We start from the raw sequence: 26,878 nt of genomic DNA on the forward strand, positions 1-26,878 counted from the left end.
TATGATGGTGATTCTGTGACCTTTAGGCAAACTGCTGCAGTCTGTAATAGTTTTAGAAAAAAATTTCTATCTAACCTACCTTTTGAAGGTTGTGATTTTAATCAGTTACTATGTGACTTTATCATACTGGTCATAGCTGTCTGTAGCTTTTAATAGTTTCTTTTCCCATCTCTGATGATTGATATCCTATTTACCCTCCTCTACCTCTCCATTCTTAAGCCTCAGCGATCCCCATTCTTTCCTCACAAGCTGTATTTCTTCTGCTTCAAGTAATTTTTGAATTTTAGTCAAGTGAATTGCCCCAGCATTAACATAGTAACCTGGGTTATTTCGGATTAACATTGGATAAAAGAAATATTTCCCAATTTACAGAATTACCCTTATTTTTACATCTTGTATGGTGTTAACTTTTTCTTTTCAGAACATGACATTGTTGATGCACATTCAACTTGAAATACTAAAGCTCTTGAATAGCCTTTTTTTTTTCTCTTTCACCTACTAACTTCTGTTTTTCTTGCTTTATTTGTCCAGCTGGACAGCTAGTGTCAGCTGCAAACTTAATAAACAGATTATATTACATTATCAGGTCATTTAACGAAAATATATGTCGTGGTAGAGACGGACATGACAAGTAATAGATCACGCAAAATGGCTACTTTATTGTTCTAGCACACCTTTTTATCCCCTTCTTCAGAGTATGTGTTAGTATATGATTGGCTTAGTAACTAACAATTCATGATTGGTGAGTTTGTCAGGATGGTTCTTCTTATCACTATCTTGTTTTCGTACTGGTCTTCTTGGATCTTTCCAGACTTCTCAAGGATATACTACAAGCTGCTCAAGGTCGCGCTGTTCTTGAACTGTCAGGAATTCCGTAGACTTGTTGCATCCCCCGACAATTCTCCCTTTTTGTATTTGTGCTAAAAATATCATCGCGGCTGCCCTCTGCAGGGCCCTTTGCAGAAGGCTGAAAAGACAGGGCAACACTAGAAGCATAGTTATCACAATCAAGATCACTACCCCCACAGTCTTGAGCAGAGATATCAACCATCCAGACAATCCCCGACCTTCAAATATCTTTGTCCTTGTGCTAAAAGCAAGAAATCAATTGCAGCTCTATTTTATAGCGTAGCATGTCTGACACTATCAATGTCTAGCAGTAAATCTGATAATACTACACCAGTCTGTATTCAGGGACCCCAGAATTTGTGATTCCTGGGGTGGCAATGAGGGTTAATGCCCGATCTGTGAAAACCAGGCATTCCCATCCATTGAGTCCATGACCTGCTGCACAGGGGTCTCCATCAATAAGTTCTTAAACTTTGTCGATGTCAGTGTAACCCCCTATTAAACCTGTGAAAAAGGGATTGCTTGGTGGTGTTGTACTAAGGTATAAGAAATCTTGTCCAGTCACATCAGCCAGGGTCATCCAGATGTTTTCTTTTGTTTGTGGTGGTATCCATGCCTACGTCCATCCAAGGACTGAGAGGTAGATGAACCATCTGTACATTCTCGTGCTGTCTTGCTCCGCAAATTCAGCCCAGCAATCGGTAGGTGCCAGCTTTACGTGGGCGTCCCCACGGAGGCAACGATGGCCTTGCCGTACACCAGTCCGATGCTCTTCAGAAAATCCCGGTATTTATACATTTGTAGAGGAACGGATTTCAGCACACGTGGCCAGCGGGTGCCAAAAATCTGCCTCATTTGCAACCTATGACGCATGCGCTCGCTGGCCAGGTGCGCTGCATGAGTCATAGTCATCCTGTCTATTGGTTCATGGACTTTGTGATGCGGTTGCAATGCACAGAGAATCTTGACCTGTTATATTGGTCAAGGTGACCTACACTTAGTTTTTGGTTGAGGTGGTATTCTTATTGCCGCACCCTCTGGGATGTTCCAGATGATGATGGTCATACGAATCAAGTGGGAGTCCATTGTGGGCCTGTATCTGTAGAAACACAAGCATAACCTTGCCCCCAGGTTAACAGCTCACATGGTCCACTCCACTGACCAGTTACTAAATCTTTAACGTGTACTTTGATGCCTCTTTGTAAATTCTGTGTTGAAAAAAGAGAAGTGTTGAAAAAAGGAGGTAGAGAAGAATTATCCCCATAATAGAGAAAGCTAAGAACATAAACCACGTTATCTAAACATGCCTGTGGTGGTTCCCCAATCATTCCCCCTTTTTGTTTTTGAAGCTGCTGCTTCAGTGTGCCATGTGCACGCAGCTCTACTATTTGTGGAGAACCATTTTGATATACTACTTTGCTGTTCCAGTTGTTGTTTTCATACCATACTACTGCTGCTTTACCTGTTTTTCCAGAACCATCTGTGAAGACAGTAGGGCCTTTCACAGGTTCCGGCTGGCTTAAGCTTTTCTGACCAAATGGTATTTCTCGAGCAAATTTCAGGAGCGGGTGCGACGGTAGATGATACGAGATCTGTCCTTGAAAACCCGCCATAGCCACTTGCAGCTTGTAATTGTTTGCCAGACACCATTCAAAGTACCAATTTTGAACACGCAAAACAATAGTAGCTGGATCACGTCATGTTAGTTCTACACATCGTTTTCTGGCTTTTATGATTACATCAGCAATAAGTTCAAACAAGCCAGGAGCAGTTTTTCGTGGCCAGAAATGACAAAAACATCCATTCTAAAATATGTAATGGGTCATCCCACTCAGAATTCCACTGCACCAAAGCACCAAATGGCACAGTTTTGTCAATTAGTACAAAGAATTGTACCAATTGAGACAGATCAATTTGAGAAACAAATTTCTTGTGTATACATTGTTCCACCCTGTGAATTACATTTAACGCTTCCTTATTCAATATTCTGCGTTCTGTTGGATCATTGGAATTTTTTAATAAGTCTAATAGAGGTTGTAACTGTGAATTGGTCAGTCCAAGATAGGTCCTGATCCAGTTCAAGGATCCCATTAATTTCTGTACATCACTGAGTGTCTTAACTGCAGGGTTAAGTTTCACAGGTTGGGGCACAACCTGCTTATTTGTGATTGTCATTCCCAAATATTTCCAGGGTGCTATTTTTTGCTCTTTTTCAGGGGCAATAACTAACTCATATTGTTGTAGCAAATTCGTGGCCAAATTTTTCATGCCATTCAACTGCTCCTTGTTGTCTGACGCTAACAGAATGTCATCCATATAGTGATAACTATAACTAGTAGGGAATTTTTCCCGTACAGGTGACAGAGCTTGTGCAACAAATGATTGACAAGTGGTTGGTGAATTTTTCATGCCCTGCGGCAGAACTCTCCATTGATATCTTTTTGCCGGTTCTGCATGATTGATAGAAGGCACAGAGAATGCAAAAATTTTTTAATTTTTTTTTTTTTGTCTTGGGAAGCTAGTGGAATTGTGAAAAAAAAACCCAACCCTTAAGGTCCATGACAATGATTTCCCAATCTTGAGGGATCATGGCAGGTGAAGGCATGCCTGGTTGCAGAGCCCCCATCGTGGCCATGACAGCATTGACTTGCCACAGGTCATGCAAAAATCGCCATTTTCCTGATTTCTTTTTTTTTTTTTTTTTCCACAAACACTGGAGCATTCCACAGACTGTGAGATGGTTCAATGTGTCCGGCAGCTAGTTGTTCTGCTACCAATTCTTGCAGGGCCTTTAATTTTTTCAATTGGTAGGGGCCACTGATCCACCCACACAGGGTTATTTGTTAACCAAGTTAAAACAAGCATGGGTTGTCTAACACCCTGCAGCACAGTGGCCCCCGTTAAAAATATGTGATAATTCTCACCCCCCACTGCGACAAGCAATCCCTCCCCCATAAATTGAGGGGAGCTGCCATCACATATGGTTTAATAACTGTTTGTTGGCCCTCAGGATTGGCTATCGGAACTGGAGTGGCTGCTATCTTTGCATGTGTGGATCCTCCCAGCCCCACTACTCCCATACCAGCCTCCTCTGTTGGCCAGGTAGATGGCCACAGATAATCGGCAATAATAGTCACATCAGCTCCGGTGTCCAGGACCCCTGCAAGCCTTACTGTAGTCGGAGATCTTCTGTGATTCGACAGTGTGCACGTCATATGTGGTCAGGATGATGAGACAGTCTGAGACCAGCAGACCTGAGGGGGTCCCGTGGAGCTGAAGCCTCCATCGCATCGCAGTCGCTATTCTGCTTTTGAAATAGAACTCGAAAAAGGAACAAGTTGAGCAATGCGAGTACCTTTAGGGATTGGTACTGGTGGGTAGGGGGTCGAAATCATCGCGCAAATTTGACCTGTTAAAGCAGCATCAATAACTCCCACATGCACGATTATTCCATTCAACGTGCTACCTGATCTTCCCGGTAGCAATGCACTCAGTCCCCGTCCTATAGGACCCCTTGCATTAAGAGGGACCTTAACGATGTCTTTCGTGGCTAGAGTTACTGTGTCGGTGGTGGATACATCCAACCCTGCTAAGCCAGCTGTTGCAGCTGACAATTGTTTGCAGAGAAGAATTGGCCGGCTGTCGGGAGGGGATTAGTTCTCCTTGCGCGCCCTCTCACGTTCATTTTGTGGTTTTCCTGTAGCGGCTGTCCATTAGCATGAAATTTGGAATGACATTGTTTTGCAAAGTGTCCTAATTTCCCACATTTCTTGCAAGTAGTATCCGGTGAGTGGTGCACCGGTTGTTTACCTGGTGATGTTTTGTGTGGAGAAGTTACCATGATGTGCCCTTCACTGCCACACCCAGAGCACTTTCCAGAATTTCTCATAGCATTGGCTATGGTGGTCACTGTGTGTGCCAGTGTCCCAACTTTAGAACATGCAGCTACCATGTCAGGGACAGAAGGATCTCCTGGCAGAGCCTGTATGATCTTTTGACAGTCCTCATTAGCATTATCTTTTACCAACTGTTTGCATAGCATTTGTCTTAAGACCTCATCTTCTACCTGTTTTTCCAGGGCAGCAGATATTTTTTCTACAAATTGTAAAAAGGGTTCTGTGGGGCCTTGGCGGATAGTGATGTATTTTTGCTTTGGAGCTGCCATATCCATGGTTCGCTTTATTGCCATAAGGCCTATATTTCGTGCTTGTTTGAGAGCCAGCAGAGGCCATGTAGCCTGTAGCTGAGGGTTACTATACTGCCCTTCACCAAGCAAAGCATCCTCTCCAAGGCCTAATCTCGGGTCACCCTGTGGCAGTCGTGAATTATGCAGCGCCGCCGCGCGTGCCATCTGCCTCCAGGTGGATTGAAATACTTGCAATTGTACGGGCTGAAACAGCACTTGTGCTAGACGCATAATATCATATGGACACAGCAGATCTGTGCTAATTATACGAATAAGTTGCATTACCTAAGGAGAATTGATTCCAAATTTTTGTACTTTATTCTGCAAATCCTGCACTACTCTCCAGCCTATGGGATTGTGCTCATCGTGCCGGTTTGTGCCTGCAGTAGCTTTGAAAACAGGAAATGTAACAGGAGCCCCTGCTGCGTTATCTAGAGGCTTTAGAAATGCAGGTGTTAGAGAGCACGGGCTGAGGCGTTCTACTAGATCCCAGTTGCCGGGAGTCGGCAGCATATCTTCTAACTCCCTCCCAAAATTGATCAGGGGATCTCGGGACCACAGTTACTGTGGACGGAGGGAGAGTCCATGGCAGGGGTTCTTTTGGTATGGTTTTATCTGCGAGCTGCAGGGATCGCATAGCATCAATTAGAGATTTTTCTGCCTCAGCTTCATTTTTGCTCTCATTTTCCGTGCGGCCCTCACATTCGGTTTTAGTCTCACCATCCTTTTGGCCCTCACTTTCGTTACGGCCCTGGCTTTCGTTACGGCCCTCGCTTTCTGGCTCAGTGTTAATCGCCACATTTTTCTCTTTGTGGGGAGCTGATGGAGTCACCCCTTCTGCCGCCGCACCAGTAGGTGAGGAGGGCCCCTCATTGCCTGGTAAAGTAATTAATGGCGTAGGAGGAGGAGGTGAATAAGGGTATGATCTGATTTTGCTCATGAGGGGTTTTCTGCCCGCAACTGCTGATATTGCAGCATTGGCCGCAGCTGTTACTTGAGCAGAAACTTTTTCATTGATAACATTTTCTGATTTCTCATCTTTCTTTTGCTGATCTTTCGCATCACATTCTGCTTTCCATTCCTTCAGGGTCTCACGTAATAGACGCCGTACGATCGCCAGCTTACAGAGCTCTTTCTGTCCTTTAGAGATCTCATCAAACATTTTCCAGCCCACTGCTTGCCATGCATCCACACTGAATGCAGTAACTGTTGTGGCTGTAAAGCCTTGCACCTTACACCGTATTAAAATCCGTTTCAGGCTTTGTTCTGGGGTTTTAACCCCTTTTCTTTTTGATAGGGCTTTCCAGGTAAACAAAATCGTCTCCTTTTCTTTTGTTAATTTCTGCCCCATTCTAACAGTTTAGTCCCCGGTGGCTCACCTTATTAGGTGTCTAGGCTCAGGTCCGGACCAGGCAGATTCCACTGCTCTCAGCTTCACCGGGCTCCGTCTCCACAGCTTTTCTCGCTGCCGGTATACTCTTTTGCAGCTCTAGTCACCGCTGGTATACTTCTCTCTAGTGCTGGATTTATCGCCGTTAGATGATCTGTTCGCTCAGGCGCATCGGGGTCACCATTTGTCATGGTAGAGACGGACACGACAAGTAATAGATCACGCAAAATGGCTACTTTATTATTCTAACACACCTTTTTATCCCCTTCTTCAGAGTATGTGTTAGTATATGATTGGCTTAGTTAGTAACTAACAATTCATGATTGGTGAGTTTGTCAGGATGGTTCTTCTTATCACTATCTTGTTTTTGTACTGGTCTTCTCGGATCTTTCCAGACTTCTCAAGGATATACTACAAGCTGCTCAAGGTCGCGCTGTTCTCGAACTGTCAGGAATTCCGTAGACTTGTTGCATTCCCCGACAAATATATAGTGGATTCACTCCAGGTTCTCACTTGATGCCTCTCTCCAGTTTGCCACTTAATTTCTGTTAACTGCTTTATGTGTTCTAATAATCACCCTCTTCCATTTTAGGAAAGCTTAATTTAGTTCATGTTTATTTAGCTTTTGTGAATGTCATGTGTGTCCAAGGTTGTTTGTTTTTTTTAAAAAAAGTGACCTCTACTGCTTCTTCCCTGTTTAACAAATTTAGTTACTCATTACCAGATCGATTGATTTGATATCAATGGATACATTACCTTTTTTTTTTGTGAGAACAGATGTTTTGTTGGAAACTTAGTCTATTTTAATTTTTTCCACATATTTAAATTAAGTTGATTTGTCTATAACTTCTTGGCCACAGTTTTCTTTCCTTCCCTTCTTTTTAAGACACTGCATTTGCTTTCTTCCATAATATCTCCAATTCTCCTTAAGTCATTAAGATACTGGTTCTTAGACTTGCTTCAGACAGTCAGTTACTTGGTGTTATTTGTCTTAATTGGCCCTGACCAATCTGAATATAGCTTAGCAAGTAGCATGAGGTAAAGGGGAATGGTTCTGCAGACCAGAACAATTGATAAAGCCTTGATGTCTCCACTGTATGTTTTGGGGGGAGAATTTGCTTTGGGCTATGGTCTTATCCTGGGTACTGAACACTTAGAAGTAGTGAGAGTGCATCTTGATTTAGTTCTCTCCTAATGGGCTCTGCCTCTTGCATCTTGGCACTGCTTTATGGTGTGAACAAACATAACTGAGGAGCAGCTGGAAGATCTGCTTCAAAAGTACATCCTGCTGACCTGCACCAGAAAGGCTAAAGTAAATGTAGTCTGAGGCTATGAAATTGCTCTAGGAGTGTTGTGCAAGTCAGAGACTGTTTGGTCACAATCAGTATTTAACATTCATTACTTTTTCTGGTCTTCCTGCCTAGGTTTCAAGATACTAATGGCAGATTCATCCAGTGATTCAGACAATTTTCTTAGGGGTCGAATAGGAAGGCGGCCACCTGTGAGACCATCCCACAACAGAGCGTGGAACTATGGTGCTGAAGAAGTCACAGAGAAGATCCATACTTTAGCAAGCACTTTACAGGTTGTTTACAAAATATGGTTTTAAAGTATTTATACAGTCTGTATTTCTGAACCATAGGGTCAAATTTTCATTTCTGAAGTTGTGGAAAGTGCTGTACTGATGGGAAATACTGCTTTCTATGCAAATCAAAAAGGTTTTGGGAAATTGATCACATTACCTTGAGCTGAAAGTATGTGGCTTGTTACACTTTTATACAGCTGTTATTTCAGACAGTAATAGAATGTTGTTAGAAACCATTAAAGGTTTGGTAATATAAAGTTAGCAAACTGAATAATGGCAAATAAACTTTGTCAGATTCTCACAAGAGATGTTAAATTTTGTAGCGGAAGGTTCCAGCCCCATCTTTGTTGTCTTATACTGTGTAAAATTTCCCAATTCCTGATGAAGTAAAAATGTAGGCAGTCAATTCCCTCATGATAGAGCTTACAATTCAAATATTTTCTAGATGTGGAACAGCACAGTGAGAAGCAGTATTTGTAAACTCGTAAGAGATCCATACCTGAGCAGGAAAAGGTATTCATCTAATTCCTGCTGCTTCAGTGGAGGCAGCAGAGGAAATCTCTGAATCTGTTTTGCAAGTGGGAGGAGACGTTTAGCTGTCTTGACACAATTTATTGCCATTCCTCTCTAGCTGACAGTTCTGAATACCTGCAGTGGGTGGGCTTATGTATTATCACTTGTGTTGAAGTATTGTTTGGCTGGCAATATTTTTTTTTTTCTTTTTAATATGTGAGAAGAGAAAAGTCTATATAGAATGCTGAATTTAAACTTCAAAACTTCTTTGCTGGAAAATAATTATCAAGTTAGAAAAGAGTATTGTCCTGTTTCTGTCTAACCTCTTTCTAGCTGCTCTTTTGAAATTCTGATTTTAAGCTAATTGCTTTTTGTGGACTGCTTTTCAGCAGATCTGTCATCTGATCCAGCTCTTCATCTGGTCAGAGAGTGCTCATGCAGAGACCTTGTGCAGAAACCTTAACTATTGTGTTGATCTTAAAAAAATTTGTTATTTCTTAGTTAACTTAATTCTGATTTACAGGCAGGTAATGTTAAGATCTTTGGATTAAAAAGGTTTTTCTACAGAGTGGCTGAAACTTACAAAACTTTTTATTTGAAGCCAAGGCCTTACTGTTGTACTGTAAATGATAGTGTGGTTTGGGTTTTTTTATTTATTTGTTGTTTGGGGGTTTTTTGTTCCCTTTAGCTGCTCTGTACATCTTCAGGTTCTGGTTACTTGAATAGAATTTTGAATACTTAGACCCTTTAAAAAGCACTTGTGTTATCAATTTACTCTTACAAACCAAGAATAATGAAGACAACAGTAATGTTTGATCAGAGGAGGTTTCTGTTTTGACTTTTCTTCCTCAAACTTTTTTTTTTGAAGGATACCAACAGAAATCTAAGACATGTTGACCATTTGCTAGGACAATACAGAGAATACAACAAGGAACAAACCGAAGCAATAGCAACTGTGAGCAACTTTCATTTTATCTTAACTTCTTGAATCTTTTCTCCTAATAGCATTCATAGCTGGAAACTTTGTAGTAATGGACAAACTATATCAAGAATTAAGTAGATGTAAACAGAAACTTTTCATATTTATTTGAGCCATCTAAATCAAACTATAGTAATATGTTACATAATGAAGGTTTTGTAGCTTCATTGCTTTTCTGGTCTACAAGCACCAAAGAGATTGTTGTTATGATACTATGCCAAGTATAAGGTGCATAGCTGAAATAGAGTATTAGAGAACATATTTCCTTTGCATGAATAAGTGATAAGGTAAAAGCTGAATTATAGCAGGGAATGAGATTGTGATCATACTGGTGTAGGTTTTTTTCCTGTCATTCTACAGCTTCCTGTCAGCCAACAGCTTCTGAATCTGTTGACCAGCTTTCTCTAAATTGTAGAAAGGGTGAAATACTCATAAATCTCAAGCTTCTACAAGTTTTAAAGCAGATGTCTAGACAGAGAAAGTAAATTAGTGCTGGTAGGGCAAGAGAGGTTTCTAATGTGGTTACAAACAAACTGCAGCAGGTGCTGCCTTGAAACAGATACATATGAGATGTAGGAATATTTTGCATGTGAAGGTAGAGAAAAAAAGAAAAAGTAAATATGTAGAAAAGAAGGCTTGTTTTCTTCGGACAACTTGCTTTCTAAATCAGTATGCACAAGCTCTGCATGGAAGTAATTGGGAATATTATATGTCTCAATTTTTTTCTTCTTTTTGAATGCTGGTTGTGTCTTTATAAGCTTTACTTTGGTATTGAATTTGTGGAATTTCTGGTGGGCATTGGAACCATTTAAGATTGTTTTTAACAAATACTGATACTAAATATAGTTCAACATTGTTATTCTGGAAAAAATTTCTATTGGGAAACATCAAGGTGAGTGAGACGTCACTTAAAGTTAGTTTTGACTTAATGTCCATTCTTCTTAGTCATGCTAGGTGGCTTTTGATTATGGCTCAAGTGGAGGAGAAATCTAGAGACTCTAACCATCTCTTGCTTGAGCTTTAAATAGTAGAGTAAAATCAGTCTTATTAGTAAAAATAGCATGTTTCTCTGAGTTCCTGTTCCCTTTCTGAAGCAGAAGTTTCCACTCGCATAGAATAGATGTATGTGTTTGGTATGTGGGAAGAAGCAGCTTGGATCAGGAAGTAGTGTATCTATTTTCCTTCTATAATAAATATTTAAGGAAAACTTGAATAAATTTCTCATTTGGATGGTGATGTGTTGGTTTTTTTTTCACAATGATAATCAAGTGTTTCTACTGCATGAGACAAACTTGTTTATCTAAGAATATTTTCCTCCAAATGGAATATATGTTTAGGGTCTGTCAGTTATGCCGAATATTGTACTGTCTGACTCTTAATTCTTTATGATCTTTTCCTTAAAAAAGACTTTCTTCAGACCATTGTATAGCATATTTGCATTTATGAATTGGTGACTGTTGGGCTGCTGAGGAGCTATTTTCCATTCTAATTTATAAATTAGTCTCGCAACCCCACTGTGAGGTGCCTGGTGTCTGCCTGTGAATCAATGCAAAACTTGCGATGTATCTTACAGGGTCAGGAAGGTTTGCTGCTCAGAACTTTATTTTGTTCTTGCTGTTGTTGACTCTTTAGTGGTTGGAACATTGTACTCTCCATATGTGCTCTGTTCCAGAGCAATGTTATTCTCCTGCTGACTTCACTGTTGGTCTATGATTTTGTTATGTCCATGGAGGAGAGGAATAGTAAAGGTTCTGTTCTGCCCTTTGGGGTGGGGAGGTGGGGAGAGAGGGAGGAGAGGATGTTTTGGAGTGGGTTTTTTGGTGGTTTTTTTTGGCTCATGTGAGGCTTTGGAGAGGTTTAAATGTAATTAGCCTTTGAGAGAGATCTGGTTGGGTTTTTTGCTTTCTTTTTTCTGGTTGCACTGATGTTTGTCTCTTTAAATAAATTAAAACCAAAACAAAACAACAAACGAAAGAAGAAATGGGAAAGGATCAAAACGTTAGGTACTGTTTTGATGGGTTTTAAACAGCTTATAGATGAGATGTCGAGGAATGGAATTCAGATTGGTGAATATTAAAGATATTCAATTCAAATTTGTGTATGTTAATATCTCTGTTCTACTGTCACTAGCCTCTCTTCATTCTTTTAATAATTAAGTTGTCTTTTAAGAGAACACAAATACCTTAAAATATGATGATGTTGATAATGTAAATTATAACTCAAAATTTTTAAAAATTTTTTTGGCCATTGTTCTGTTCTAAAGAAACAGACTGAAGAACAAGGTTGTTAATTCTGGACACTGTCATGGTTCTTTGTTTAAAAAAATAAAAAATAAAATCCAGCTGTCTGGATTCAGGTAGGAAGGATGAAAATGAGTGCTGTAAAGCTAAACCACGCAAATTGAGCACCTGTAGCTTAATTCAGAGTTTCTGTTGCCCTATTAAAGATGCAAGATAAGTCTTTGACAGAGTCAAGTTAGATTTGAAAATTCAGTTATTGCTGTTCTTTCTTTGATCCTCTGGCATATTCATGATTTTTTTTAAGTTTCAACTTTTTGAATACAAAAGTGATCTTTTGGTACATACATGCATTGTTGTATCTTTTTTCCCTCAAGTAGCCTCATTCTTTCTGAGAAAGCATTAGAAAATCCTTAAGGTTTTTGGTTTGAGAGTTTCTTAGTGATGATGAAGTTGTTCTTATAGTACCATATAATGAAAACATAATACTTTAAAAAGAACCTAAACAAGCATTGAAAGCTTCAGAAAAGATTTAACATTGTTTTATGCTTTGGGAAAAAAGTGTTGCCCAGAGAGAGATCCAACACAGTGTGTATAATTCTGCAAGAATAAAGAAGCAATTTAACCATTGTGTACAAACCTCTGTTAGGGAGAGGAAAGGTGAACCTTTAGAGATGGATGTTTTGTGGATTGTCAAATAAAGGTGTGACACATGCAAATGGCTAAGAACCAAAGTTAGTAAATGGAATCTTAGAAAATGTGGTGAGTTGACCCTGGCTGGACACCAGGTGCCCACCAAAGCCTTTCTATCACTCCCCCCTTCTCATCTGGACAGGGGAGAGAACATATAACAAAGGGCTTGTGGGTCAAGATAAGGACAGGAGAGATCACTCACTAATTACTGTCACAGACAAAACAGACTCAGCTTGGGGAAGATTAACTCAATTTATTACCAATCAACCAGACTAGAGTAATGAGAAATAATCCCAAATCTCAAAACACCTTCCCTCCACCCCTCCCTTCTTCCCAGGTACAACTTCACTCCTGGATTCTCTACCTACTCCCCTACAGCGATGCAGGGGGATGTGGGAATGGGGTTTATGCTCAGTTCATCACATGTTATCTCTGCTGTTTCATCCCCCTCAGGGGCAGGACTCATCACACTCTTCCCCTGCTCCAGCGTGGGGCCCCTCCCATGGGAGACAGTCCTCCATGAACTTCTCCAACGTGGTTCCTTCCCACAGGCGGAAGTTCTTCATGAACTGCTCCAGCATGGGTCCTTTCCATGGCGTGCAGTCCTTCAGGAGCACACTGCTCCAGCGTGGGTCCCCCATAGGGTCACAAGTCCTGCCAGCAAAACTGCTCTGTGGGCTCCTCTCTCCACAGACCCGCAGGTCCTGCCAAGGATCCTGCCCCAGCGCGGGGTTCCCACAGGGTCACAGCCTCCTTCAGGAACCCACCTGCTCCGGCGTGGGGTCCTCCACAGGCTGCAGGTGGATATCTGCTCCACCGTGGACCTCCGTGGGCTGCAGGGGGACAGCCTGCCTCACCATGGTCTTCACCACGGGCTGCAGGGGAATCTCTGCTCCGGTGCCTGGAGCACCTCCTCCCCCTCCTTCTTCACTGACCTTGGTGTCTGCAGGGCTGTTGCTCTTACATGTTCTCACTCCTCTTGCCGGCTGCCATTTCTGTGTGTGTCCCGGAACTTTTTTTCCTTCTTAAATATGTTATCCCAGAGGCACTACCAGTATTGCTGATGGGCTCGGCCTTGGCCAGTGGCGGGTCCGTCTTGGAGCCAGCTGGCATTGGGTCTGTCGGACACAGGGGAAGCTTCCAGCAGCTTCTCACAGAAGCCACCCCTGTAACCCCCCCAGCTACCAAAATCTTGCCACACAAACCCAATACAGGAGATAAGATGCAAGTCTGAAAAATGAAGAACTTGTTTAGTAATATAGTTAGTTTTGAACTTTAAGTTGGGAATGGCTGCCTTTTTCTGGAAGTGTAACTACTAAAAGTTGGGCTTATTGTAAAGCTGCTTAGTGAAATTTGATAGCCATATGTCAAATTGATTCCAGGTAGGGCTGATAGAAAAATTCCAATTAAAAAAATATTCTTTGGAGTTGTTTTCTGGATTTTGCAGGGCAGTTGTTGAGCATTGCTGGTAAATAGGTCTTATTTTGGTTGTAGGAAACATACTTTTCTCTTCAGTTTTCCAGGTGTGTTGCACCACTGTTTTAAGAAACTTGATATTTGAAGCTGCCAATGTTGGAAAGATGTTTTGTTTAGTTATAGGAATATGACATATGAGATATTGAAGAAAAGCTGTTATTAATTCATAGCTATACTTGGCTTAAAAATAGTTTTGATTCTTTTAATGAATTTTTTGAAAAATAATATTTTACATGCATGTCTTTTTTTTTAATCAGTCTATGTTCATATTTCAGTAAATTGTAATTTCTCTGCAGTTAAAAGAAACACTGGAACAATCTATAGGTCAGTTAAGGAGCCAACGATTAACCCGAAACTCTGGAATGAGAAGTGCTTCTCTCTCAAGCTTATACCCTAGCGATCTGGATGGAGGAGCAGTGTCAGGTAAAATACTTAAGGTGCTTGAGTGTACTTAAATTGTGTCATATAGCTTTTCTATGGAAAGAGGAAATTAAGAAGAAAAATGTGTAAACATAGTGGCGTGAAGTCGTCATTGATTACTTCAAAGAAATTCAGTTTAGAAATTTTTGAGACCTGCATTAAGTTATACAGTTGTTTATTTGGTAAATTCTTATAGCTTTCTGTTACATCGTCTTTTCTGCTGATATCCTGAGAGATCTAAATGAAACATTGATTCTTTCAGTAGAGAAAATTCCTTGTCCACTTCATGAGTTGTAGGTACGTACAAGTTAAAGCTAAATCCAAAAGATATTGCAGCTTCTGAAGCTTGCTTCACAGCAAAAAGGAAAGTAAAATTTTAAATGCATGAGATTATGGGTGTGTGGATGAAATTATGTAAGGCTCAGTAGAAAAAGAAAAACTGGACCAATGTATAACCTACAGAAAAGTAGTTTCTTCTTGTAAGTTTCTCTGCAAATTCATATTTTAGGAAAAGGTATATTTTGGAGGAGTATTCTTCCTGGAAGTACCATTTAATATATTTTAGTAGAAAGCTCTAAACTTTCATTTTTCTAATGTGAAAGCTGTGAAGTACTGTAGTTTGAAGCTATAATAGACCCAGGTGAAGGAAAAGCTGTTGCTTGGGCAAATAAAACTTGAGCCAAAAACTACCTATTCCTTGGAGGAACAAAGGAAACCTCTTTCTTACCCATCATGCATGTATTCCAGAAATATTTCAGTTGAAGAATAATCCTGGGAAGAGCTAAACAAGAAGTATGCCTGTGCATTTTATGTAACTTTAGTAGTTGCTTTATCTGTAATGTGGCCTATAAGGGTATTGGCAAGATGAAGCACATGTTTTTCATGAAGCAAAATGAAAAATTTCCCATACAAAGTTTTGTCTTCCTACTTATTTTTTTATCTCTTATCTCATAAAGGAAACCGCCACTTCCTGCCTACTTCTCCTCTCAGGGATTATGGAGACTCACAGGGCAATAAACATCGAAGGTCTAGATCTGCAAGTGTTCGATTTGTCAATGAGGCAGATAATTTGGACCAGGTACAGAGCATTAATGGGAGTTGCTTCCCCAAACAGGCAATATGTGGTCACCAGGCTCTTTGCTTTTACATCAAATGAGACTATTCTGATGATGCAGCTAAGAATGTTTCAGCTATGAAGTGTACTTTCAATGTTACGTGCCATTCTTCATTAGGCAGTCACTTATTGTATTTTCAGTGTCATTAAATTTCATGCAAATCTATCATAATAGAGAAAAAGACAGTAGTGATATCAAAAGGAATGTATGAAAATTATCTCTGTACTTCTTAGGCCACGTATAAGAAAGAAAAATCATCTCTGAATATGTGATTAACATCCACCTACATGCTGAAATCCAGTGTGGCTATAAAGGGGATTGTTCTGCTTTAGTTAATGGCATAGGGTCTTGGTGCTTTTGCTGTTTACTTCAGTGTAGCCTGGATTGATTTTGAGCCAGCTAGTTCTCCATCTTAATTCTAGGTCTGACCTGTGAGTGGGATAATTTGACCCTGTACTTCAGGCAGATGATGCGAGGAGGAGAGGATGTGTATGGCACTGGTAATTTTCACACCCCTCAACTTGTGACTACTTGCAGACTCGTCAGAAAAAATGAATTAAGTACTTTAATGGATAAGATTATAGGCTTTCTATATCTTACGTATAGAGAGGAGATTTCAGTACCTGGTTTTGCTCTTTCAGAGTGGTTAGAGCTGCTGGAGTGAATCCCTTTGTGTGGACTAATTTGTCCAGGAGAAATGTATTATAACTAATACTAAAGCACCTAATTGTAAGGTGTTCATGTTGACTTCATTAAAACAGTCTCAACTTCCAAATAATTAGTTTTAAACTTAACCACAATATATTCTCTCAGTTGACTTTTTGGGAAGTCTGAATGCTACAGAAATTCCTAGACTTCTATTTAACCCTCTTTCATTGTCCTTTCAGTCTACTTCTTCCCCCATTCCTTCCTCCCCCAAGGTTAGCGTGAAACATAATTCTTGGAAGGAAGTAATGTTACATGGACATCTTTCCTCCTAAGCTTCGAACTATTTTAGACTACTAAATATTCTATAAATATCTTAGAAATTTTGTTCAAGGGAGTTCCTCCAATGCATACAAAATTCCTAGTTTATATTAAGTATGTAAGCAAATTGCTTTTTTTCCTGTTTTGATGATAACTGCTCATTTATTCCTTATTCTTGTCTTTGAGTGAGTGAATATGGCTTTACTCAATCATTAACTATTTTGCAAGAAGAGTATAGTGCTTTGAGGAATGATGAACTAGAAGTAGTCATTGATCATGACCATAGATAGACATTGGGGCAGGGAGAAGGCAGTACTGCTTAACTAAAGCTGTGGCTTTTTCTTCTTTCTGTAACCACAGTACCTTTATTCCCATTATGACTGCTGCTAGCTAAGGTAATTTTCCAGCTGAACGGGTTTTTGGCACATTGGAGTCTCTCTCCTTCTTAGGCTGATATGTTCTGAAAATATGTTGTGTTTTTCAAAGTCTCTTGTGTCAGGTTGAAATTTCTGGTTAGTCCCACAGGGGAGATGGTAGTGCCTGTGTCTCAATGTTGAGGGCAGTCAGCTGGGCTATGGAAGATCCAGGTTTAAATCTTGGGCATAGAACAAGGCGTTATTATAAACCAGGGTTTTTCATAATGATGGTCCTGGCCACTGAGCTGTGGACAGCAGTAGGTTGGATTATGATGGATTAACTGTTACTTTTATCCTATGAAGGATGGATAACCTATTACATTTTTTATTTGCTCCCTTAACAACTTTGACTATAAATTGGGGGCCTGCTGACTGGGGAAATGGGAGGTTTTACTGAGGAAAATAGATGTATGGTGGTGTTTGTTTTTTTTTTTTCCCCAAGCTCTGAAAATAGCACTCTAGTAGAGTATGTAAAGTCTTGGGCAAGGTAAAATACCTTTCCTTAGTGCTTTAGTAGTTCCTGAATACATCATAGTGTTCTGCTTGGTCACTTCCAATTCCATGTGCCATCTTTTTATAGTAATATATATAGCTGGGCAGAACTTTGTTTCATTTATACTGGCATTTATTAGCAGGAAATGTGTCTTTCCTGACTTCACCTGTTCAGACCTTTCAACTTGTTTGCATTAGGTTAAAATGATGGTGCACTCTCAGGTAACCAAAATGATGAAGCTCTGAACCATAGAAAAAAACCCATAGTTGGGAAACTTGGTTTAATAAATAATGTACTGAGAATTAAACTTCAATGACCAAGTGTTGTGAAGGGTTGATTGAAATGGAAGCATGGAAGCCTCATCCGCTCATCCAGGCTCATCGGCAATTCATGGAATTTTGTTACTTTGTAGGTTCTTTTATCTGCTTTATTTTATAAAGTGTGTATATATGTATTTTTGGAATATCACAGAAAAAAGGGTTCCTAAGCCTTGGCTTAATTTGTGAACTTTGATTTACAGCTGCATTCTTTCCACCAGTCTCTTCGAGATCTCAGTAGTGAACAAGTTCGCCTAGGAGATGACATCAGTCGGGAGCTTTCAAGAAGAAATCGGTATAAACAGAATGTAACTCCATGTGAAGAATAGCATGGAAAATAATTGTTATGCTTTTAAATAATTCTTAAACTCCTTTGTTCTTTTGTATTTAAAAAAAATAATTTTGGGGAGAGTGGGGGATTGCACAATGTGTAAATGAAAGCAGTGTTATGAACTGCTTATTCCATGTCATCTTGTGCAATATTTATAAATGTAAATAATACCCATCAGTTCTGATATGTGTAGTGTATGTGCCCCCCCCTTTTTTTTTTTTAATATATGGACATACCAACAAGAACTTAGGAATTTCTTTTATTACAACTTTGCTCTTTGTTTTTGATACTGGAGTCTCTTGAGGACAAGCTCTCATGCAGGCCATAATGTTTTTTTAAAGTACATACTGTCTCAACATATGGTGCTTTGTCGAATAGCAATAACAGGAATTAGCTGCTAATTCCTAGTAGGAACTAGTACTGTTCAAAAGGACTGTGTAGAAGTGTTCGTAATTTTGTACTTGTTGACCTGATACCTAGCCTTTCAAACTAGATGCTCTGTTATGTTCACTTGAGGAATGGAAATGCTTTTTCTCATTAATTTTCCACTTGAGGCTGGTCTCTAATTATGCTAACAATTTAAAGGCTGTAGAACAAATTGAAGTAGCATAAAAATCCAAAAGATTGCTGCTGTTTAAAATTATCACAGTTGATATCTAGTTTTTGTACTGTAGAGTATTCTTACCTCTATTTTTCTATGAAGGACTGATGCTGAATTAAGAAAGACTCTAGAAGAGTTGTCTGAAAAGCTCACTGAGTCCCAAAGACAAGAAACGGTGAGTGTGAATAATGTGAGAAGATAATGTATATTTAGTATTCTAAGCAGAATGTGGACTTCTAGTTTAATGTGTGTGTTGGTAATCAGTACCACATTTTAGTACATATATCTGAACATGCTCTTATCTAGGCTACTATAGGTTGTTATAATGTTACCCTTCCATAATAAAATCAGCAAGACAAGTTTTATATTTCAGGTACTTGTTCAAAGTTAAAAAGCAGCCTTCTCCAAGACCATGAATTTTGAAACAGAAAAAATCACTACATACACGCTTGTAAAACAGTCACTTTTACTTTAAACATCAGTTTGAATGCTGTCATACTTGTTGATGATACCTTTTGAAAGGTACAAGCTTTCCCATGTTATGATGATGAATACTATTGTTTCCTCTTCCTCCCCCCTCTCTCCCTGTCCTTTTCAGTCCTTATCATCTGTGCAGCGTAACAGGAGAAATCTCTTTGGGCTGCACTCTTCTCTAAAGGCTTTGTGACAAATGTAACAAAGGAGGCAGGACAGCCATGATAGTATCTTCTTTTTTACTTCCTGTATCTGCTGGAAGTAGACTAACTGCAGTCTATATCTCTTAAATATAAAAGAGATCTGCTATTGAGGTGGAAGTCACAGTGTATTGCTGTAGGAACAAAAGAAGTTGAGAATCTCCCCAGTAGTTAGGAGGTGAAAATTCTGTAGGTAGTTCTTGACGTTTAAGGCTTGAGTGTATGCTTTATGTAAATATTAATATGGTATCAGTAGCAATGCTGACTTTTCAGAGCAAGAGTTGTGTGTCCTTATTTTCCCATTCATCTTGCCCTAAAATTGCATGAATTGGTAGTAAATGCTCTGTCAAGAGCTTCAGTGATATGTTTGTCACTGATAACAATATTGTTGGCACCAATCACCTGTTGGCACCAGCAGACTTAATAGTTGTACTTGTGTAAGTTCCTGACTCTACATGAAGTGGGACAGCGATTCGGTAGACTATAATCTATCAGTACCAGTTGTATGCTTCATATGATAGAATCTATCAGTGGAGGAAGACTTGGGTTGTTGGCCTTCCTAGAAAAATGTAACAGGCTATCTGTGTTAGAATGTTAGCTCTGCTTTCTCCTAATAGCCTGGTAAGATAAAATAAGTTTATCTGATAAAGAATTCTTGATACTTGCAAAATTCTGCGTTTTTCTTGTTGTGTCCTTCTTATCAGTATACTTTTTCTCTTTCATGTACCTGAAAATGAGCAAACTCAGTAAGTTTTAACCAAGGTCATTCTCAAGAAAATAGCTGCTTACAGCTGGCTACTCTACAACTGTTCAGTTGAATGCGAGAAACCTTCTTCCTCAATCCTCTGGAATGCTGGCAGCCACTGTCTTTTCATTAATGAAAGAAATAACTAACTCTTTATGACCTCCTATAGTAGAATTTCAAGATTTGAAATTGAATGTTACAACTTTTGACCTGAGAGAAGCAAAAAAAAGAGACATGTGAAGTGTAACAAGGAAGCTTTCTGTAGTTTGTTAATGGTAAGGGGAATACCAGAAGAGTCTCTTAGTTGAGAGAGAACATTATCATCCAATAAAGCTATGAAAGCTGAATTGTTTAATGACATTCTTTTAGTGAAGACACAAATGCTCCAGTAAGCTGCAGTGAGGTGGTTTTCATGTGTAGGACTAGTAAGACTTCAGCTGGAATATTCTGCTCATTGCTGCTTATTATCTCAGGAAGAACATTGGCCAAACAGAGAGAAGACCAGAAAGAGTAGAGGGGGAAAAAAAGAAAAGGGGGGAAAAAATAAAAAAGGCCACTCATTCAAAGACTTCCTTGAAAGTTTAAAACAACTGCTGGGGTTCAATTTGCAGAAGAAATATGTAGTTAGGAAAGATCTAGCCATGTATGATGAATGGTCAAGCAGTGGATGTTTAGTGAACGATATTAGAATAGAAAGGCATCTAATGATAATTCTGCACAATACTAGTCTAATCACTTGTGGCTTGGGAGCTGCTTGGTCTGGAATTGATCTCTGTACTTTCTGTACTTAGTAATCCCTCTGTGGATTTCTTTTCTGGAACTTGTCCAGTCTTTGTTATAACTTGCATATCTTTATCATCTTACTTGTTCTATAGCAAGGAGTTTTCCAGATAGATTATGTATTGTGAGAGGAGCTGCCACTTCTGTGGTGGTTTGTTTTTATTGGTTATTTCGTGTATGTGCATGTGTTTGGTATGTTTTGGTTGGAGTGTTTGTTTTGGTTTTTGTTGTTGGCTTTTTTGTTATTGTTGTAGGGTTTTTTTTTAATCTAGCTGCTTTTTCATCCCTGATTTTCAGTGGAGGAGTTTGTTCAGTTTCTTCAGAGACCTTTCAGAGGATTCCCTTTCTCTTCAGGCTGAGGAATTCTGACATGCTTAATCACTCATTGTATCCAGGCAATTCCACACCACTGAAAAACCCTAGCGGTAGCAACATTCTGCACTGCTTCTTTACCTGTGCTCTCATACTAGGTGTGCATCCTTGCCCTTATTCAAAATCTAATGATCTACTGTTACACTGATGTGGCTGGCAGAATGGGTGAGATGAGGTGTATGCAAAAGAGGAATTTAGTATGGACATTAAGAATAAAAATAACTCTAATGGTGGGCATAGCAAAGCATGAGATTAGAGTGCGTGTAGAAATTGTGGTCTGTTATTGCAGATTTTTGAGATACTTTAGTACCTGTCTGTGTTTAGGAATTCTTCTGAGATTATTTAATTCAGAATTGATTTCTCACTGGTGAAAGTGAGTTGGGTAGGGGGAAATACTTTTTCCTCATGATTTCCTTATACAAAGTTGTTCAGGAACTTTTTTATCACTTTGCTTTGGAGTGTTTGTTTATCATCTCCAGCAGCGCCATCCTTGTATTTGTATTCTACTGTATGGTTCTTGGTGATAAATTGTCAACTTGAAGTCTTGATAATTTGACAGGATGAGTTCATGGTAGAAACATTCTTTTCTGTTCAGTGTCCTTAAGTCTTTAGTTCTGTAGGGACATACATCTAAATTCTTAAAGCTGTACTGTTCAGTACATTCAGTGCTGTTTGAAAATTGCCTGTATATAGATGTGTGGTGATAAAGGTCTAGTCAATACAGTTGTTCTGAGTTACTAGTTCAGAATTTATTTTTATTAGAGGTTACAATTCTTAGAGCCTTTTTGATGCTGAGTCTGAATAATTTTTTAAGAGGCACACAGCACAATCAATGCACATTAATTTTACCTTTAAAGGGAGCCTTTTCCACCCCAGTATAAAAATCTGGAGGACATCTGAGGTGATGACACAGGCATAGTTGGATGGCTGTTTCAAATCAAGAACTCTCAATGGCCTTGTACTTGAAAATCTACATGTGGTTTTGTATAAAGACTGCAGGTTCTACAACTCTCCATATCAAAATCTGTTATCTAGACATTCTGTGAGATTCCTTTTTCCTTGAAAAGAGTTTGGATATTTGCTAGAGGAATGTCCATACAGACCTATAAACAATTAGAAAGAATGTTTACTTTACTCACTTTATGGTTATATAAGATAGCCCTCTTGGATATTTTGTTGCAATCTCCTGGTATAGAAGCACATCCCAAATAGCACAAGAAGCTGATCTTTATGCATAAAAAGCAACTGCACTGAAGCACAGATTTGTTCAAATTAAGTAGATGCTTAATTGAGATGGTGCCATTAGAATGTTAGTGTAGGCTGTGTCTGTGGAAATAGACAGCAATGTCAGGTAAAAAAGGTCTCAGATGGAGTTAATGTGGTTATGATATCTCAGAGAGCCAGGATTATTGTCAGATAAGGTGCTGTCCTTCAGAGGATCCGATATAGGGATTTTTGGCTCTGCGCAGGTGACTTGTAAAATGTATATTGCACATGATCATTTCCCATGAGGGAAAAGTTTAACAATATTTAAAGCGACATCTGTGAAAGAAATTTGCTATTTTTGTGATTTTAATACTTCTGTTTCGAGTCTGCATTGATGATAAAATAGGTCATAACAAGAAAGGCAACAAAAATCTGTTGAAATAGATTTCAGTCAGCAGGACTTGTGCACTGGAAATAACAGTGGAAAGCTGAAAAACAGGAGAGAAATTCAAGAAGTAGGATGCTGCTTTTTGTAGGTTAAGCACTCAGCATGTAGTCTAGAATAAACACACAACTGTCCAGATACCTGTGTAGCTAGTAAACTGTTCACTGTTAAAATTAGAGGAGTTAGTGAAGTGAATTTTATGTGTTGGTATTCTTGATCTGGTTTTCTCTGAAGTTTTTTTAATAGTCTAGATGATGCAATATAGAGATGCTTGTTATGTTTGCAAATGGACTTTCAGGTATGTTGGCAAACAGAACTGGAATCCAGTATCCAGTCTTGGATGTGGCTTAGAGTATAGAACACTGTTAATAGGTGTAAAATTCATTCAGCAAGGAAGACTAAAATTGTACTTTAGGAAAAACAGGTCATTCTAGAGGCAATGGAATCAGTTGTCTAGGGAGGCTGTAAAAGTTTAATGTGAGTGTTTTTGAGCAGGTTAGATAGACTTGCAGAAAAATGACATAGATATAAAGGTCATGTGTTTAGCCGGGCAGTAAGTTTGCTAGCCCTTGAAGTCCCTTCTAGCCTCCTCTTTCTGTGCTCGGTGCACAGAGAACATGAGCTAATGATATATTATATATACTAACTATAGTTTCTTCCTAGAAGTTTTTTTTCCCAATGAGTAGCATCAAAATGTTTGGTGATTTGTTTTGGTTCGTTGTTTGTTTTTTTTTAAAGAGGATTATGTCTATAACTGAAATTTCTGTGTACTTGACAAATACAATGAATGCATCTTTTTCAGTACTTTATTAGAAATAAAACAGTTTTATTCTGGAGGGAGCTGAAAGAGTTCAGAGGCAAGGCAAATCACTTGATATCTTGTAGTTACTAAAAAGTTACTTTCTTACTCATTCTCGTTTTCTCCTTGTCTTTGGGGGTGATGCGACTTTCGGATCTTTTGTCAAGCCTAAATTAGACATCTTTCTTAATAGCTTTAGTGTTCTCTTGCTTAACTTCACTTGAAGAGATGTGTGAGAGAGCTGAGAAAGCTTCTGCCTTCAGAAACTTGTAGCCAAGATTTTTTTTTAAATGTAAAAATATGTCTTTATTTCATTTGTGTACTGCAGATATATCTGGAGAAAAGGGTGACAGCTATTTCCCAGTTTTCAGCAAAGATGTAACAAGTTAATGACAAAGTGTTATTTTCTGTTTCTGCTACATAGTATTGTTGTTTCTGTTAGCTGGAGTATTTTGTGAATTATTAGACCTAACACTAAGTAGTAGTTATCAAAACAAATAGAAATGTTGTGGTGTGGTCCTTATTTTTTTATACATTAGTTTTTAGTAAGTAATTATTCTGGATTATGACTGCAGAGCTTTCATAATTTACACGAAAGAGCGTGGTTTGATGCAGTACATTTTTTTGAGCGTATTCTGATGGTTTTAAGAGAAAATACAGAATTCCAAATTGTAAGCTGACTATTCATCTGGCTGTGCAAGCAAGAAATGTTTTCAAACTGATGTGTTTTGTTGTAGAAAAAAAAAAAAAAGAGACTGTTTAATTCTTTAAACCTGATGTCCTCATGAAGGCCAGAATATAAATATAACCTTAATTACATTTTGGTTGCTACGCAATTGTGTTGCTCATGTTAAAATTTTCTATCCACGCTTATGCCTAGAGCTGGTAGAAATGTGCTTAATGATGAAAGTACAGATGAAAACTTGTTCCCTTCCCCATGCATCAGAAACTAGTAGGTCAATGGTGTTTTAAGAGGTTCTCTTTTTATCTAAATACCATTCGATAAGAGGTGTATTGCTTTCTAGTGATTGTTTAAAAAAATTAGTTTTAAGGTAGGGAGGAAATGATATATAAATATTTTCCTTGCTAATCTTCACTTTAACAGTATAAATTTAATTTGCTGTCCACAAGAGGGTGCTGTCTGCTAGCAGCTTGAAATGCAAAAATAAAGTAGTTCTGGTATTGTAGTTTAAGGTTGAATTATTGTGTTTATAATCAAAATTTGTACATGGATCCACAAAATATTGGGGAAAAAGGTCTTAAAGTGATGTCATTATTTTGTGCTATTACAGTCATTCTCATGTAGTTAGCTCTTGTTTACTACTTTTTACTCACAGATTTTAGAGTATGAAAGAGGCAAACATTGGTCTGTTTTACAGGCTGGAGATATGAAAGAAATGACTCTCCAGAGGTTAATCAGGCCTGTGGCAGAGAAGCTAAGATTTTTGTATTGCAGCTTCGGGTTAGGCTGCACCAAGCTTGATATTGAGATATTTAGCACTTGAGTAGAACCGCCACTGTAGAGAAAAATATGCATATACCTGAAGGGAGGGTATTGCTAGCAAGATAGCAGGTCAGTTCTCTGCTTGAGTACTTCTGGAGTACATGCTGCTATAACTCTAGTTATTTTCTATACCATTCTAAATCTTATTGAATAAAATAAAAGTTGTCTTCATTCTTCTTTCTGCCCTGTGCTCTATTTACCTTTTTTTTTTGCCATTGTTATCTTAATATGTGGTAAAACATGCACTGATTTCCTGCAGCGTTTGTGTTGGTTTTTTTTTTTTTTTTGGTTGGTTTTTTTTTTCCCTCTTGAAGGTATCAGAACGGGTAGAGAGAAGACTTCAGGAGATAGAACAAGAAATGCGTGCTGAAAGACAGCTTGTAGAAAGACACCAGGACCAGCTGGGACATATGTCTTTTCAATTACAAGAGGTATGCAAATGAAAACTTCCTGTGTATTCAGGATTAAGTTAGGAACATGTTGCTTTTGTGAGCCTGTACCTGTCAAACTGACAAAAGTGCTCATATCTTTGGCACATTCTTTTAGCTGTATCAGTCCAGCTCCACTTGTTTTGGTGACCAGATGATAACAAGTACAGTCTCTGTTCTTCATGATACTGTCTTGTCTGTGTTTAAACCTTTTTGGTAATTAGCACAAACATTCTTTAAAAGAATCCATCCCCTGTGCCCTCCCTCAAACCCCAAACAAACAAAAGCAAGTCATTAACTGGGTTGTCCGAATTAAAACATTTTGTTTTCGAAAATGTAAACTTTGCTTGCAGTGAGCAGTTTACTTTTAATTTATTTCAACAAGCAATCAAATGCATTGAAGTGGCCAGACAGATTTTCATTGCTATTCAAACAGTTTCATTCAACAGTATCTGATGAAATATAAAATGTTGTGTAGGAGACAAATACGAATGTTTATATTATGAATTAAAATTCAAGACAGCCTGTAGCTTTTTTCCTGCTTGTTTTAGGAAATGTATGAAAAATACATCTCTGGTTGATTTTACTGCTATTTGGAAAATCTGTGTCTTAAGATAGTGTAACTTTTTATTTCACTCCCCTTAAGATATGATTTGCAATGTTATCTCTAACTATGTAATAGAATATTATAGTTGAGAAGAAATGTGCAATTCCTTGTTTTTAATTTTTAATGTTAGCGACAGTATATGTGCCTTTGGAAGGCAGTTGGTTTATACTATGCAGTGATATTGAGGAACCTTAATTTAGATTGAGGCTTTGTATTTCATGTAAGGCTAGAAACTCTTCAAAGAGGTCATATTTAAGAAGATAAGATGCTGTTTTGATATAGATAAAAATTAGTGTTTATAAAAATACTTGTAGTGCTTCTGCTAATATTTCAGAAAGAGTTACTGGTTCATTTTTGCCCCGTATTGACTCCTAGTGGGTGAAAAGAACTAGAGTGCTTTATTACAGTTTTCATTGCTCTTTAATATGCCTACGTCCATTTCTACATTCTTTGGTTGTGCCTTCAGTCTGCTAGAGGAATGCTTAATGAAATGAGATGGTGTCATCTGATAGTGCTATCTGCAGATTGGAACAATCTTTTTTTATCCTTTTAAAGGGAAAATGACTTGTAAAGATACATTGACACTGCCATGGTTTCCTTAGAAGGAAAACTTGAATTCAAGTGAATGAATTCAAATGTATTTCAAAGACTTTCATATGATTGGCTATGTGATCATTAGCACTCAAGCTGGATACCTTTTTTCCTAGTAGCTCATCTTTTGAATTTCATGCAAAATTACTATTAAATACTA

The 26,878-nt window shown here is 38.6% G+C and overlaps 1 protein-coding gene across 33 annotated transcripts in view; it reads left to right on the forward strand.

Moving 5' to 3' along the window:
• Positions 1-26,878, forward strand: part of CEP128 (centrosomal protein 128) — a 143,361-nt gene that overhangs the window by 4,051 nt on the left and 112,432 nt on the right. For 29 of the 33 annotated variants that reach the window (XR_007509162.1, XR_007509163.1, XR_007509164.1 and 26 more), the window contains exons 2-8: positions 7,850-8,010; positions 9,392-9,478; positions 14,205-14,331; positions 15,285-15,406; positions 17,839-17,930; positions 18,670-18,742; positions 25,407-25,523. Coding sequence is in view for 22 of the 33 variants with exons in the window: in XM_049825586.1 (XP_049681543.1) it covers positions 7,864-8,010; positions 9,392-9,478; positions 14,205-14,331; positions 15,285-15,406; positions 17,839-17,930; positions 18,670-18,742; positions 25,407-25,523 (765 nt within the window). In the remaining 11 variants the exon portion in view is untranslated. Of the gene's footprint in view, positions 1-7,849; positions 8,011-9,391; positions 9,479-14,204; positions 14,332-15,284; positions 15,407-15,865; positions 15,944-17,838; positions 17,931-18,669; positions 18,743-25,406; positions 25,524-26,878 lie in introns of those variants that run through there. The other 4 variants (XM_049825591.1, XM_049825597.1, XM_049825608.1 and 1 more) reach the window with 4 other exon arrangements.

This window comes from Accipiter gentilis, chromosome 22, assembly GCF_929443795.1.
Source record: "Accipiter gentilis chromosome 22, bAccGen1.1, whole genome shotgun sequence".
Lineage (NCBI taxonomy): Eukaryota > Metazoa > Chordata > Aves > Accipitriformes > Accipitridae > Astur > Astur gentilis.